Source organism: Lonchura striata, chromosome 4 (genome assembly GCF_050655825.1).
Source record: "Lonchura striata isolate lonStrDom1 chromosome 4, ASM5065582v1, whole genome shotgun sequence".
Lineage (NCBI taxonomy): Eukaryota > Metazoa > Chordata > Aves > Passeriformes > Estrildidae > Lonchura > Lonchura striata.
In genome coordinates this window covers 59795841-59811388 of record NC_140706.1, presented here as the reverse complement: position 1 = coordinate 59811388, position 15548 = coordinate 59795841, and the positions used below count along the sequence as shown (strand labels likewise).

General features: G+C 41.1%; 1 protein-coding gene across 13 annotated transcripts in view; it reads right to left on the bottom strand.

Moving 5' to 3' along the window:
* The window catches only part of PTPN13 (protein tyrosine phosphatase non-receptor type 13), a 111904-nt gene that overhangs the window by 9443 nt on the left and 86913 nt on the right, over positions 1-15548 (bottom strand). For 10 of the 13 annotated variants that reach the window (XM_085578185.1, XM_085578188.1, XM_085578186.1 and 7 more), the window contains 18 exons: positions 15109-15216; positions 14278-14409; positions 13576-14042; positions 12454-12597; positions 10631-10724; positions 9776-9861; positions 9083-9245; positions 7976-8190; positions 7796-7894; positions 5821-6179; positions 5448-5622; positions 4014-4172; positions 3599-3770; positions 3296-3506; positions 2177-2247; positions 1488-1549; positions 669-825; positions 167-343 (listed from right to left, as the gene is read on the bottom strand). In XM_085578185.1, coding sequence (XP_085434311.1) covers positions 167-343; positions 669-825; positions 1488-1549; positions 2177-2247; positions 3296-3506; positions 3599-3770; positions 4014-4172; positions 5448-5622; positions 5821-6179; positions 7796-7894; positions 7976-8190; positions 9083-9245; positions 9776-9861; positions 10631-10724; positions 12454-12597; positions 13576-14042; positions 14278-14409; positions 15109-15216 — 3051 coding nt within the window. Of the gene's footprint in view, positions 1-166; positions 344-668; positions 826-1485; positions 1550-2176; positions 2248-3295; positions 3507-3598; positions 3771-4013; positions 4173-5447; positions 5623-5820; positions 6180-7795; positions 7895-7975; positions 8191-9082; positions 9246-9775; positions 9862-10630; positions 10725-12453; positions 12598-13575; positions 14043-14277; positions 14410-15108; positions 15217-15548 lie in introns of all 13 variants that reach the window. The other 3 variants (XM_021549293.3, XM_085578181.1, XM_085578180.1) reach the window with 2 other exon arrangements.

Sequence of the window (15548 nt, the reverse complement as noted above, 5' to 3'; positions counted from 1 at the left end):
TCATGGTAATCAGCAACTATTTGTTGGTATTCAACTTGGGAAACTTCCAGTTCAGATATCAAATCAATGTTAATCAACTCCCCCTGCTGACAAACCTATTGTTTACTTGGCATCTTGTTTCAGTGTTTTGCTGTCAGTGATGCTCTTTTCTAATGGTGCACGTTACCTGGCAGGTGATTTTCTGATGCAGCCTTCTTGGGATGTAGAAGACTTTGAGCCTCTGAAATTGCATTATTCTGATTTAAGAGGTTCTGGGCTTCCTCGTCTACAACATCCAACAGATACTGGACAACTTCATTGTGGTCATCCTCATCATAATACTCATCATCTGGAGCCTCTGTTCCTGAAGACAAACAGTGCAAAATGACAAGTTTTCCCAGTACAAAATGGTTTGCAAGAACTAACTTAAAGGGGCAGACACAAGGCATTATTTCTAGCTGTTACCTTGGCCTTCCTTTATTTCTCTGTAACATAAATCCAATTTCTATAAATCTATTTTCAACATCAGCTAACTCCTATAATACAAAGCATGAGACTTGAAAATGATCTTTTAAAAGTGACTGCCAGTCTAACATTTAATTATTTCAGCGTATTCAGCCATGCCATGATTCTCTTGTGCTGGTACAATAACGAGAGAATAATGCAGTCCCAATCTCACATCCTCTTACCTGATTTGTCAATGTGTTTAGGAAAATCTGACATCTGATTGGTAAATCCAAGGGAAGGTGCATCTTCTGCTCCTGAGAGGTTCATTAGTGCTTTTGTGTGATGGACATTATTTTCTGTATTTCCCTCAGAAGGTCCCAGGATGCCATTGCCATTGACCTGAGAAAGTAAAGAACAGTACAAATTAACTCTTAAATAGCCTGGCAGCTTGTTGAAACAACAAACAATCCTAAAAAGTTTTCACCTCTCCTCAGCAACAAATAAAACCTCTATTCATATCATCTGCAATATCTGGGTGATGGGTGGGACGTTTCACATGACAAGAGCAAATAAAAAAAAAATAAAGCAACTAAGGAAAAAACACACATGCTGATGAAGCAGCAGCTTCTACAAGAGAACACATGGTAGCATTTAACATTATTTTAATCCCTATAAAATGTATGCAAGCTTCAGTACTTTTGGTCCCATAACACAGCATTTCTAAGGAAGAACTAATGGGAAAAAAGAAAGAAAATCACCTAGCAAATATAATATGAAAGCATCTGCAGAAACTGTGGGCTGAATAGAGTATTTTGGATAATAGCCTTACATCCTTCTCATAAGACAATTTGTCTTTCTACAAAGCAGTGCCAAAGAAAGAGCAGCTCAATTAAAAAACCTTGCATATTTATTATGATCACTGCTTATTCATGTCATTTGATAGTAGTGGGTTTGTATACTTGATCACAAGATTGTTTCATTCATTTATTTAGTTTTTAAAGTGTTTGATGTAGATTCTTTTCTCTAGTTAATAGTAACAGGCACAAAAAAGGAGCATTTACCTTGGGCCCATAAGCATCAGTTGACTTCTCTGCTTTATCACAGGGATCACCACAGGAACAACCTAAACAAAAATGGGGAAAAAACAACAACTTTTTCTCTGAAATTAAATTAGCCTCGTTGATTATTTTTCTAAAAGAAGCAAGGTATTTAAAACTATGTTATGACATGAGTAGCCTGGTTTCTGTGCATTGCAAAACTTCTATCTGAATGACTACACTTCATAAAATGGCTTTATGAATGTTTTATTTAATGGGATTAGAAAGCATGCATGCTAATACAAGTAACCAGCTCAAAACAAAGAGAAATGTTGATAAATAGTTTAACAACTTACAGTGGAAACGTGCATCTTTGAGAAAAGCACTGATTTCCTTTTTCCTCAAAATGTACACGAAACAACCCCAAAAACACGATTGGACTATTTTTTAAAATATAATATTATCTGATGTCTGGGTCCTTCTTCAAAGGAACCCTTCTGCTCTATATTAGAGAAAATTTCTAAACTAGACAAAAAATGACATCATAAGACACTATTGCTGAATCTCTTTTCATGAAGCTTTTAGAGGAAAGATCAAGTAAGCTCCTGTTGGAGCTGGTCACAAGCAGCTGGACTAAGATAGTATCTCATGATCCATATCAGTTATTTTATTTTTATTTTTTCACTTGCTGTGAGTAAGCACACAAATCTTACCATTAGCTTTCACTGGCCATGGACTTGAGTCCTCAGGGCTTTTGGATTTTGGGAACACTGCATGACCATCTCTGTGAAAAGAAATATTGACAGAAATATTTATTTTAAAAAATAGGTAAATCACAGTAATGATCAGCTATTGAAGTAAACAGTACTACTGGTAACAAAACTGCTAACCATTCCCAACCAACTTGGTGTCATTTGCAAACTGAATGGGGACACATTAAATTCCTTCTTTCAAATCAGCAATAAGGAAATGAAACTGCTCTGGCCCCAATACTGAGCTTTAGGGAAACCCCTCTAGCACCATTCATCATCACTCCCTCACTCCAGCCAGTTTTTAACCCAGTGAAGAGCATCTCTCCAAGCCATGGGCTGCCAGCTTCTCCAGGAGAATGCTGTGGGAGACAGTATCAGAGATTTCACTCAATCCAGTAGACACATCCACTGCCTTTCCCTTATCCACCAGATGGGGAACCCAGTCATGAAAGTAGATCAGCTGGGCCAGGCAGGACCTGGTTTTCCTGAACCCCTGGCTGGGCCTGATCCCCTTGTCCTATACATGCTGTATGGTCACACTCGAGGTGATCTGCTCCATAACCTTCCCTACACCAAGGTCAGGCTGACAGGCCTGATCCTCCTCCCAGCCTCTCTTGCAGATGGATGTCACAATGGTCAACCTGCAGTCCCCTGGGACCTCTCCACTGAGCCAAGACTGATAACAAATGATGCAGAGCGGCTTGGTGAGTTCCCCTGCCAGCTCCCTGCATATCCTTGGATGAATCCCATCCATCCTCACAGACTGTGAGTGTCCAAGTGCCACAGGAGGTCACTGACTAATTCCTCCTGGATTGCAAGGGGTCTGTTTGAACACGTGTGTTCACAGCTGGACACAGCCTTGTGCTCCCAAGAAGCACAAAGCACAAGTACCACGTACCCTTGTGCTCCTCTGAAGCACAAAAGCTGTGAATTTACAGACCCTTTCTGTGGAGTCAGTCTGCAGTAACATGTGGTGAATTTCCTGTCATACCAGGGATGGGTTTTACTCATATACTCATAAATACACTCATACAATCATGCAACAAAAAGTACAGGGAAGCCTTTGCTTCCAGAACACACCTGGTCACTTTGAGCACCACTGTTGGAAGGCATGTTTCCAGCATTCTTTTGGCTTCTTTCAGAGTCATTCCTTGTGTGCTTACTCCATTAATGTAATGGATAATATCTAGTACATGGAGACTCTCCTCTCTGGCAGCAACCGATTTGGGGAGAATGTCACTAATATACACAACTTGATAAACGCTGTCATGGCCTCCTGATAATGACAAACCTTTGCAGGAAAAGAGGGGGAGAACAATAAAAATACAATAAAAATTCTTTGTATTTTTCTTTAGGGCAAAAAGGAGATTAATTCCATGTTACCTAGCTCCTCCTTATGGCACATCAGTGTAATGTCAGGCAGCAAATGAGGCAACACTGGCATCTTTGGTAACTCCAGAACTCGCCCTAGCACTAATGTGACAGTCCTTGGGGCAGCTCGCAGAAAGTTGACTGCATCAGTATGGCTCATGTTAGTGACATCAATGTCATTAACCTGCAACAACAAAAGCAACACAGGTGTCCTTGTTAGGTACCAAGTAAGACAGCACTACTCAGGAGGCATTTGTTGCTGCTCTCAAGTGTTCTCTGAGAGGCATTGAATCATGCCTCTCAGAAGGTGCATCTTTGTCCTTTAACCACATTTGACTTGGCCGACAACACAGTTCACTTTTTTTTTTTGGACTCGAGGTTGTCCTTTTCGTGCAACCCCTGCACAAGAAAAGATGAATTCTCTCACTTTTATGAGACGGTCTCCAGGCCGTAGTCTCCCATCGCTTTTGGCAGGATCCTGAACGATGTCATGAACGTAGCAGCCAACACTGTCATTACCTTTGGTCACTGTAAAACCCAGACTGCCCTTTTCTGACTTTGTCAGAGTCACTTGGAGCTCCACTTCCTAGGGGGACAAAACAGCACTTTACAAACAGGCAGACAGAAGAAATAAACACATTTTACTGAATTTAAGACAGCTGAAAGCAGACAACTGATTTACCTACTGATTTAAGTGTGACACAAGCCTGGAACAAGACATATTTCTCATCAGGCTCAGCTTAGTTGCTTCAAATAAGCATCTCTAATTAATTCAGACAGAACCAAAAAAATGTTTTGCATGGAAATAACATGGGGCTAAAAGTCTATGAATTGAACAAAATTTTGAAGGCACACATCAAAATTCACACCTTATTTTATCCAGCTGCTACATGTAAGAAAGGCTCTATATTTTTTAAATATCTCAACACATCCATAATTATTCCAAAGTAAGCAAACATATTTTCCTACAGTGAGACAAAATACCATAGAGCTTATCTTGAAACTGAACACATGCATGTGTTTTGTCCATTTTAATTTGCATTAATTTTGATTTGAAAGATAGGGTTCTGTCTCATTTGCATTAAAAAAAAATCACAGAGCACTGGGAAGGATGAAGAAAAACTTCTGAACAGGGGATTAAGAAAAATAGAGTTTCTTGTCAAGAGTTTTGGTACTTATAACATGGAAGACCCTCACAACTGGGACATATCAAGATGTTTCAATTGTTTTCAATCTTTGAACAGATTATGTGAGGATATGGAAGTCCCTTCTGATACACAAGACATTTCTGTGGTGTCAAGCTTTCTTAGAAGACCTCAAAAATAGGCTCCATCTTGCAGCAGAACAGAAAATCTTTGGGATTCATATTTACAAATGCAGCAAAAGAACAGGGTCCCTTGATGCCTCAGTTTATTCTCTGACCTCTGAACAACCACCTAAAACTAAAAGAGCAGAGGCAAGGTATCTGCCATTTAAGCTTCCTCTGAGTACATGGTTGAGAGGTAGGTAAACATTTAATGCCAAGGTTTCCAGGATGAAATGACCCATGAAATGGACATAATGGACATATACACATCCACCTATGTACACATGGATGCCTCCACATACAGAGGGAAATGTATCAACTCTTCAAGAACCCACAGAGGAAATACCTGCAGACATTGATATGAGCAGCTGCCGTTGATTACAAATGGCAATGTAGCTGCCATTTATTAGTCACACGCTCAGATTAGTGCAAGTATAACCTACAACTATCCCATTTGTAAATTAATGTGCCTAATTTCTGTCCACTCTCAAAATCACAACTAAAACAACCACAGCAGGACATTCATGCTCCTGAAATACAGAAATAGCATATTACTGGCTCATATTCTTCAGCATTTTTTTCCAGCTGGGTGAGTAATGAATCTATTTCTCCCAGGTGTGAAGTCAGCTCAGAGACAGAAGTAGCATAACAGTCATTTATTAACATGGATGTGGTAACATCAGGTACAGTTCTACAGGTTGGGATCACTGGCAAATCCAAAGGCAGATCACTACAGATAAAGCAGAAAAAAAAAGAAAAAGCGGAATAAGTACAATGTGGCTGTCATTCATAAATTAATATATGAACCAAGGTTGATTTTATGCAGCTCTATAAAGTAAACCAAAAGAAGTATTTCTATGAATAGGTCCAATGATTTACTTCTATAAACATTTCTGCAGGATGATGAGGTTGATTATCAACAGCATACCTGTCCTCCAGCTCTGCCTTGCCGGGAGCCTCCTGATCAGGATAGAGGATGGTGCGAACAGCGTCCTTCTGACCAGGGTGTGCCTCGTACTGACTCTGTGCCCGTGCCTCAGCTTCCCCTGAGCTCTGGTACAGCACAGAACTCCAGCCAAGGCCCAGCTGGGCTGCTGACTCCACATCCTCATCACCACTTCTGCTGCTGTCACTGTAGCTGTCTCTTCTGGAGGGAGATTTTAGCCTTTTCTTGCTCAGATCAGTAGTTTCATTTTCATCTGAGCTGTCACCTTGTTCTCTGTTTGATGGACCAGAAACTTCTCTGCTGACCTCTGGAAAAACTTGTTGGGGAGAATGGATGGGGGTCTACAAAAGCAAAATCATTTAATTAATAATAATTCAGTACTGGTGACAAAAGACAGTTTCAAAGACTTCATAAAATTACCAAAAAATAAGGAGTTGGTGGCTACTGACTGAACTGGTGATACACATCATAGCACAGTTTCAAAAATTCAATGTAACTTGGCCAAGACAAAGTGTGCAAAACTCTGAAACTTACACTGCTAAAATCCTTTAAATTCATCTAAGGAATACAAAAATACTTTAGCTTCAGGAAGTGTACTGACAGAGGCTTTTAAACTACATCCAGCAGTTTTCTATGCAACCTCCATGAAATCCCTTCCAACTAGAAGCTGAGGCTCACAGAGCTACTGAAGTCAAACCAACCTCACAGAGGAGGGAAACAGAGAAGCTGTCAACCAAAAAGCAACAGTAACAGACTACAAAAACTAAAATAATTTATGCCCAATGGTGACTGTTAACCAAGTTATTAACCACCATCAGACTGAATAACAATTTTGTCAATTGTCACATATTCCCAAGAATTATGATGGCCAGCAGACAGGAAAGATTTAAAAGCTTCATTTATGCTTTCATGGACAGACTCTTGTGTACATGAATGCATCAGTCTGTGAAATTTAAAGAAAAATGTTGGCTTTCCTCTTCTTTTAATATGTTCACTGTTTTATTAAAATTCCTGTTAAAGTTTGATAAAGGTCTATTAAAGTTCCTGTTATTCCACGTTACAAACAGGTCTATTATAGGAATAGTTATTTGTATAATTAGTTTGCTCAGTTGCTTATCCCTCACTCCAATCCTAAGTTCACTTAAATTTGTATTTGTATATTTAAACTTCTCTCATCAGACTTGAATGATTTTATTGTTTGAAAATAATGTTAAAGTAACACAGAGTCACAGAATCAGAGTATCCTGAGATGGAAGAGACCAAAAGGATCATCCATGCCCAATTCCTGGCCCTGCACAGGACAGCCTCAGGAATCACACCTTGTGTCAGAGACCCTTGTCCAAACACTTCTTGAACTCTTGCAGGCTTAGTGCTGTGAAGAATTCCCTGGGGAACTTAAATTGAAGACCTGTCGCCATCGATTTTACACTTTCCTGTATTATGGAAAGCCTAATTTTCAGGCAATTTGTCATCTACACTCTCTTTTCCTGAAACACATTTCATTTCCACTTCTTCAAAATGGCCTTTTGTTCTTTCAATTTATTTACTGGAGCATTTTGAAAATATTCTTTTGGACACCTCTAATTTCCAGGAGGTAAATATGACAATATTTTCCCTGTTTTTACATACATCAACACCACATTGGTGTTTTGCAGAATATCCTTTTCTATCTGATACCAATTTCAAATCATTGGGCTGCAAAGAAATCTCTGCTCCAGAAACACTGTGTAAAACAAATTTCTTATGCCTTAGGTCAGAAAATGGAGAAAAAAAGCTTTTGAAGCTATACATTCCTTTAACATTCACACAAAACAGTGCACTCCTAAGGGTTTAATTCCAAGAACCACATTTCTGTGAGCACTCTCCCCATTATTCCATCTGCATTTAACTAACACACCCACCAGGTCAAATAGATGAACCTTAAATAGCAACTAATGTTAAAAATCAGACACCTCACCAGCAATGAAGGATCGATCTCCGGTAGTATTCCAGATGGTGGCCGGCAGAGGAGAAGAGAGACCTCTGGAGACGTTCCCCTCAGAGCAGAGATGACTTCCTATTGCCACAGAGGGATTCAGTGTCAGATTCAGACTTGCAGGACTCCCACGCTATGAGTTTCACTACTGTAGGTACAAACCTGCTGGGACAGACCCTTCAGCGATGCCCCGTTCACTTTGAGAATGACGTCCCCGATCTCTATCTGCCCACTCTCTGCAGCTGGCTGCCCAGGGAAGAGCTTCTTTACCCTCACAATAGTTGATCCCAGCTGCTCTGGGGTCAGGTTATCCTCACGGCAGAAACTGAACCCGAGGCCTGAGCTGTTCTTCAAGAGTTTTACCTCAAATGTGTTCTCTGTAAAACAAACATTAACTTATTATTTCCTATAGCACATGGCCATGGAAAGTGTCTGGTGCTCATATTCCCGACTTGACAATGTGCAATCTCCCCCTCACATGGCTCTTTCACTGAGTTGAACAGAAGTGTTACCCAAAAGATCCCTCTAGGTTAAAGAGGACAAAAAGCTGATCATGACTTTTCAGTCAGCTTTCTTGGCCTGACAACATCAATATGCAGGAGGCAGAGTGTCTGCAAAGGACATTCCCTAGGAGGTCAATTAAGGAACATTTTAAAGCACAGAGTGGCACAACTTTTCCAGCCTCTGATCAGGTATTAGTGAGAGCAGCAACTGCAGCTCCTGGCAGATAGGATAGAGACCATGCAAGAAGACTCAAAGGTATCTGCAGGGATTCTGCCATCTGAGTAGCCTTCCCTTCACTTGCAAAAGTCAGCAGCAAGAGAAGCTGAATTATGTCAATCTCTAGTCAGGGACACAAATCTTTCTCTCTTCTAGCTCTTGATGTCTTCTCTCTTCTAAGACAGGAGTTTCAGGACCCACAGAAGCACTCATTTACATATAAATATCTACATTCCCCTTGGCACCCCTTAGCAGCACCAGATCCAGAAGCACCCCCTTTACTCCAACGTTGCTACAGCCTTGGCATCTGGTGAAACTGGGAAACAACATGAAGCAGTGAGAGAGAAAACAGTTAATAGTAGTTAACTGAGTCACTAAAGACGTGAAAGGAAGTCTTAAAAAGAAACACAACAGCACAAAAAGAGACTGCATTATGTGCAAGGGCTTGGTACAGATTCTTAGCCACTCCATTCCCATCCTAACAAGTGAAGAAAATATGAAACTACAGAATGCTTTGACAGTTAAGACAATTGTTCTGTGTGACCTGACCTGCAGTGACAAAGCTGTAATCTTTGGCATTTGAAGATTCTGTTGCTGGCTTCTCCTGTGGCTCACACTGCCCCACCTGACTTGGGAGCGTGCACTGTGGTGTCACTGGAGCATGAGCCTTGGCCCCTGAGAGCTGACCTTTTTCCAACAGCAGGTGCACCACCTAAAGAGATGAAACATTCTCCAGTTAACTGGCAACAGAGATAGCACAGTCTAGAGTATGTGTTTCCTTCTAACCTCTCAGGGTCCAAACTTTTACAGCAGCAAGTGTTATAGACTCCCCTCCCCATATATGTCCTCCAATTATTCCTTAAGCGTTGTTAAATGACAACCTCTAAAATACACTAATGGACTTGCAAAATATTTGCCAATAGAGTAAGAAAGGGTTTTCTTTCTATAAAGTTGTGAGGGTGTTAAGAGGTATCAAAGACAGTGCCACTTGCATATTTGTACAGGGAATCAAGTTAGAAACATTTTATAATGTGAACACAAATAGTAGTTCTCAGCAGCTCTGAATGTGGACACTCACTGGCTATTTTCAGGTGTGCCAGGGAAGCCAAGGTGTCCAAGAAACAAAATCTAAAGTAACCACAACAACACTGGGGAGAATTCCAGTCCTGAGGCTCCTTCACCTCTATTCACTGATAGAGAACTGGTTTACCACAGACAGGAGTAGAACCAGCAGCCACTCACCTGGCCTGTGTTCCTCAGTGTTTCAACAGCTTGCTTATGGGTAGCTCCTTCCAAACTAATCCCATTGACAGAGAGCACACGGTCACCTACATTAATAATTTAAGAAAAAGTAGGCAGAGCATCACCTATAAAACATCTATGATGCACAGAAACTTTCAAGTCTGAGCTAAAAAGGACAGTTATTTAAGGAAATTCTCCCTCCCTTCCATGTTCTGAGTCAAGAAGAGAACTTTGTAAATAAACTATATGGTTCAAATCAAAGGTATTTTCCAATGTAATGATTCTGTGGGATTATCCCATGTCAAAATTAGCATTAACGATCAGAGTGAAAGCCTGCCAGAAAGTTCAGACTCTTTATTTAAAACAAATCTTAGTCCACAGTGGGAATGCTCACTTTTGTGAAGAATGTGGCCTGGCTTACTAACAAGAAGAGCCATAACAATTACAGCATTTTCTGTATTGAGTTGCCAGGCGTGCCAAGCAAGACGGCCACCAATAACACAAAGCTCTCTCTCTCTGTGCTTGGAACAGAGAAACATTCTCCATTAACACAGGCTGCTTTAGAGAACAAAAATCCCAACATTTTTTCCCTTCACGGCCTCTACATCACCGGTTCTGCAGTTTTTCTACATTAGTTTTTTAATCTTTAACCTGCAGAATTAGCTATCAAGGCAATATTTAAAATGACAACTGCAACAGCTTGGAAAAACTGCTCTTCCCAGTGAAAAAGGGTGCAAGGACAGGAGGAAAACAGAGTGCTAGTTTCCAGGCCACAGGATATTGTCACGTCCCCCACAGACAGTCCTCTGCTCTTTTTCACATTAAGAGTCCCCACTGAAAGAATGGAAATCCTACCTTTTTCTATTCTGCCATCTGCTTCAGCTGCTCCCTTGGGAATAATCGCTTTCACATAAATACCACCATGCCTTATGCTAGTATTTACACCACCCTAAACAGAAAACAAAAATAGGATTGTTAGTCTTTTTGCAGTTAGAATACTTAGTCATTAAACACATTGTCACACATGGAAAACTGTTCTTAGGAAGCATTTTGGCTACTGGCATGTAGAAAAAAAAGAGAAACTACCAAAACAAAAATGTTACATCAAGCATGTTCTGTGCAGTCATGCAATTTGCTACGAATGAAGTTGGGGTGGGAAGATTGTACAAAACACAATGCATTGCAATGCAAATGCACAAAACACAAATAAACGTCCTTCAGCAGAAACGTGTCTGCATTTTGTTGGACTTTACATGCTTGCATGCACACCAAAGCTCAGAAATGTGCAAGAGCACAGCATGCCAAAGCAGGAGATGCACAACCATGCAGTGTCCTACTCCAACACAACTTCTCTGATGTAACAGGAAATTAAGGCGCGCTGCTTTCTCTCAGTTCAGACAAGTTTGAAGGTCTAAGCTGCTCAAGCTGAACTGACATTGTTTTTGGAGGGCCTTGGCCTTTCTCCTGATTGCAGCAGGGGTAGGACTAGATGATCTTTAATTGTCCCTTCCATCCTAAACCATTGTGTGATTCTGGTCACTGTGCTCCACAAACTTGGAGGGAAGAGGAAGACCAACAGTGTGTTAATGTTCACTCCCAAAGCACCCAGTATTATAAGTGAAAACTTAACCCACAGGTGACTGCACACCTCTCCTCACCACCACTGCACAGCAGAACAATGAAGGGGTGAATGGAGGCTGAAAAAGCAAAGGGCAGTGAAGACACGACCTGGCCACCCCTCAAGGGAAATCTCTGCATTGGCTAGCATCTTCTAACATCTCCACAAAGCCAGTGCATGCACACAGCAGGTCTGGTGCTACTCAATAACCAACACCTGCTCAAACTGTTCCTCCAACTGTCTCAGGCAGTGGGACTTGACTTTGAATAGACTGGGATGCCAAAATAACTAATTTCCCTCTGCTCCTCTTACAATCCTAGCCGTAAATATGGAAACAGCGCTAGACTTGCAAACCATTCCTCCACTGAAAATAGCTGAATATTAAAACACATTAAAATGTATATTTTAATACAGGAACAGATGCAGTGAAAAATATATGTAAATTATTCTCTTCTTCCCTGAAGTGCCAACAGGCCCTAAACATAAAACAACTTCAAAATCCTATAGCCCGAAGAGAAATCAGTCTTAAAAAATTTATTTTTGCCTCATACTGCAAGAAAGCAGTGTCAGCCAGGTCTCATTTGGGTTTATGTAGTTTTTTGCTTTCTGCCTTTTCTCCAGCAGAGGGAGAACACTGAACATAGTGAATGTGACTGAGCATGCACAGATGTTCTTAAATAACACTTTTGCTTCCACTGCCTGCCTTGTCAGTCTGGGAGGGTCTCACTTCTTTCCTTGCAAATTTGCCACAAGATTAGGTAGCAAGGGACAAAGACCATCTTGCCTTTTGTACTCACAAAGCAGCATCTGTGATAAGAGTCTACTAGGACTTTGGGGCTCCGCCATAAAACAAAAAACAATAATTACTTAAAGGGCAGATGACGAGAAAATTAATATAAATTAATAGTATTACTTTTCAGCTTTGGTAAGATTAATCACATATCAATAAATCTATAAATTAAAGTGATTCCAAGTGATTCCAGAAAATATTTTGCTTCCTTGTAATTTAACAATTTAATGGGTTGCTGGGAGTAGAGAAAAAGAGAAAACATCTAAAAACCTTGTCAAACAGTACCGTGACACTTATTCCCAAGCCGTTATCTTTTTTTGCTAGTTCAACCTCAAAGATATCTCCAGGTTTAAGAAGCGTTGTAGAAACTTTTTTAGAATTCACTTTGTTTGCTGTATTCGATGAGGAAGAATCCTTTATTTACAAAAAAAAAAAAAAAAAGAGAAGAGAAAAAGAAACAAACAAAACAAAAAGAGACAATGATTTGCCTTTAGAACAGATGCTTACAGCTAAGACCCTAAAGGGTGGGGTTTTGAGTCAGACACAGCCAGAAGGAGTCCACCTGGCAAAGTATCAATTAGTAAGACTCAAAGCTCACTGTTTAACTCTTCCATTCCTGCCATTGAACAGGTTTAGCACAGAAATATGCTTGGCCTTTGGCAGCCAAGTCTTTACTGCCCAAGTGAGCAGGTTACAGGACACTGAAACTGCAGTACTTCAGCATTACAGCAGCCTAGAGTTTGTTGGATTAATTAGCAGGAGCTGTCACAATTCAATTGAATAACCTCCATCAGCTGAACAGAGGAATCACTGCAAGTTGGAAATAATTTATAGTACTTGTGATTGTGCCCTTTTGGAAAGGTGAAGCAGCAAGCTGTGTCTGCTCAAGAGCATGACTCACTGATGGATTTTAATGCATAACAGCAGTTTTTCAAGGATTAGATCAATCCCAGAAGACAATGAATTCTGCTGCTACCCGCTCCAGATGTATGACTCCTACTTTCCTCTAGCAAAAACTTCATTTATCTGCCAAGTAAATAAACTTACCTCTAGGGGTGGTCACTAGATTATGAACATATTGGACAAACACACAGAATTTAAAGGTGGTTTTCTACAGCCTCAGGAAGTGCACTGTAGGTTCATCCCAAAGCACAGTCTGCCTCTAGTAAGGCATGTCTTGTGACATTGGAAAGCTGGAAAGTTGTTCCAAGTTACGGAAGTGATTTTTCTCCATTTATTTTGAACAAAACCACCATGTTATTAGAAATCAGCTACTAGCATTAGCTGCAGGCAAGGCCAGGCTGCTCTTCCCTCACATCCTGACACCCAGAGACAGCTATTTCAATACCGCTATCACACTGATGGGAAATATTCATATGAAATCCACTATGCCTTTTTAGCTGGCTGCTGCTCCTGGCTGCCGGAGTAAGTTGCTTCATCCATGTCGGAATCCCCTCGGTCAGAATATTCCACGGGCTCTGCCACCCCGGGCCTTTTCACTTTTGTTCGAGTACTGTCCGATGAGGATCTTCTCTTCTCGATGGCCTTCGAGGCCCCGGCCTGGGACTCGCCGCAGTGCTGAGCATCCTGCTGGGCTCTCCCACTCGCACGCTTGCCGAAGAAGCTGGCGGCCTGGCTCTGGGACAGGCTGGCGCTCTCGGTCCTGGAGTCCTGGGAGCTCACGCTTCCGTCCCGCTTGCCTCCCGACAATCCGGAGAGGCTCCCCAAAGCGGGCCTCTGGTGACCACGGCACCGGCTGTGCTCTTCTGAAGAGGACTCTGCCTCGTTGTCCTGCACGGAGGACGGCCTCCTCAAGTAACCCCTGGCTCCATTGCTGATAGGAGCAGTGCTAGACAATGCTGCAAACCAGGAGACAAGACAGCCATCAGCAGCTGGCAGCACCTCATCTGCAGCACGACGCGCTTTTCTCAGCTTACAGCCCAGGAAGGTTTCACCCGGCTGGATATTCCGCAGGGAGCTCTCTGCTCACACTGTACCCCACCAATGGCTACCCTCACACACCTCTTCATCCTGTCTCTGGACGCAATTCCAAGCTAGCTGGGGCTGCTCACACGGGAGACTGCAGATCCCTACCTTTGGACAGCTTGTCCTTGGGCTGGGAGATGACAAGCGTCACGTCCTCAGGAGCGTTCTCCAGGATTTCCAACGCTGCGTGCTGGCTGACACCTTCCAAACTCGTGCTGTTTATGGATATGAGGCGGTGCCCTGCACAGAAGGCGTTGTTCAGATACAGGCTAACACCTACATTTTTACATTTCAGTGACAACGCAGAGTATGGGTCTGACAACTTCTACACAATGCATAGTTTAAAGATTACTAAACTTCAAGTGATGCTGGAAGAGGGAACTCTAATAATGAAAAAAAAAAAAAGTCAAACCCCAAACCAGACCACAAAAACTCGTTATATTTCCTCTTTTTAAACCTGCCAAATCTTAACATGTTCTGATTTCTACCTTCTCTTTTGCTGTAAAAAATAAAAAGAGAGAAAGCAGAAATCAGAAAATAAATGAGCAATATGCAGTTCAGTTCAAGACATGGACTAGGATGATAAGGAAAAAAAATACATTTTTCTCCTCCTCCCCCACTACAGTTATGGTTATGGCATATATTTAAATTTCACTTAGTAAAAAATCAATGTAGGGATACTGAGTTTTTAAAACTTTAAATTACAATGCATCTGCAAGACAGACAATGGAAGATGAGGCTCTTATCTTTATACGTAACTTCAATTTTCTGCTACTTCAGACTTCATAATTATTACATTGATTTGTATGATTGTTGTTTTTGCATAGTTTAAGCAAGAAGTATCACCAGTTTTCAGAAACCATCTGGAATGTAACTGAAGGTCATCATTGTAAGGAACTGTGATACCCAGATCCACAGATGAAATTTTATGCTGTTCACCTGGTTTTAGAGTCCCTTCCAAATCAGCTGGTCCTCCAGGAATAACTGAATGAATAAAAATTCCCAGATCAAGTTTCCCTGTCTTCTCTCCACCGACTATTTGAAAGCCTATGAAAAAAAGGGCCAAAGCAGGCAAAAATGTCAGTGATCACCATGTAACTTAACACAAGTCCATTATTTTAGAACAAATACTTAGTCATTCTAATAAGTGTAAAGTAGAAAAACCCAGACACCTCAAATTTAAATCTGCATAGAAACAAACAACAAAGCTTTTTGATTAAGCTTTATTGTATCTTGTTTTAAGCAATTGATTTAGACTTTGCCTGTTTGTCTGTTCAGGACACTCCAGCAAAGGCTACAGAAGATAACTCTGGCAAGAGAAACACAGAAACAGGTGACATGAAATGTACATTTGCTGAGCAGACAAGATTTGTTTTCTA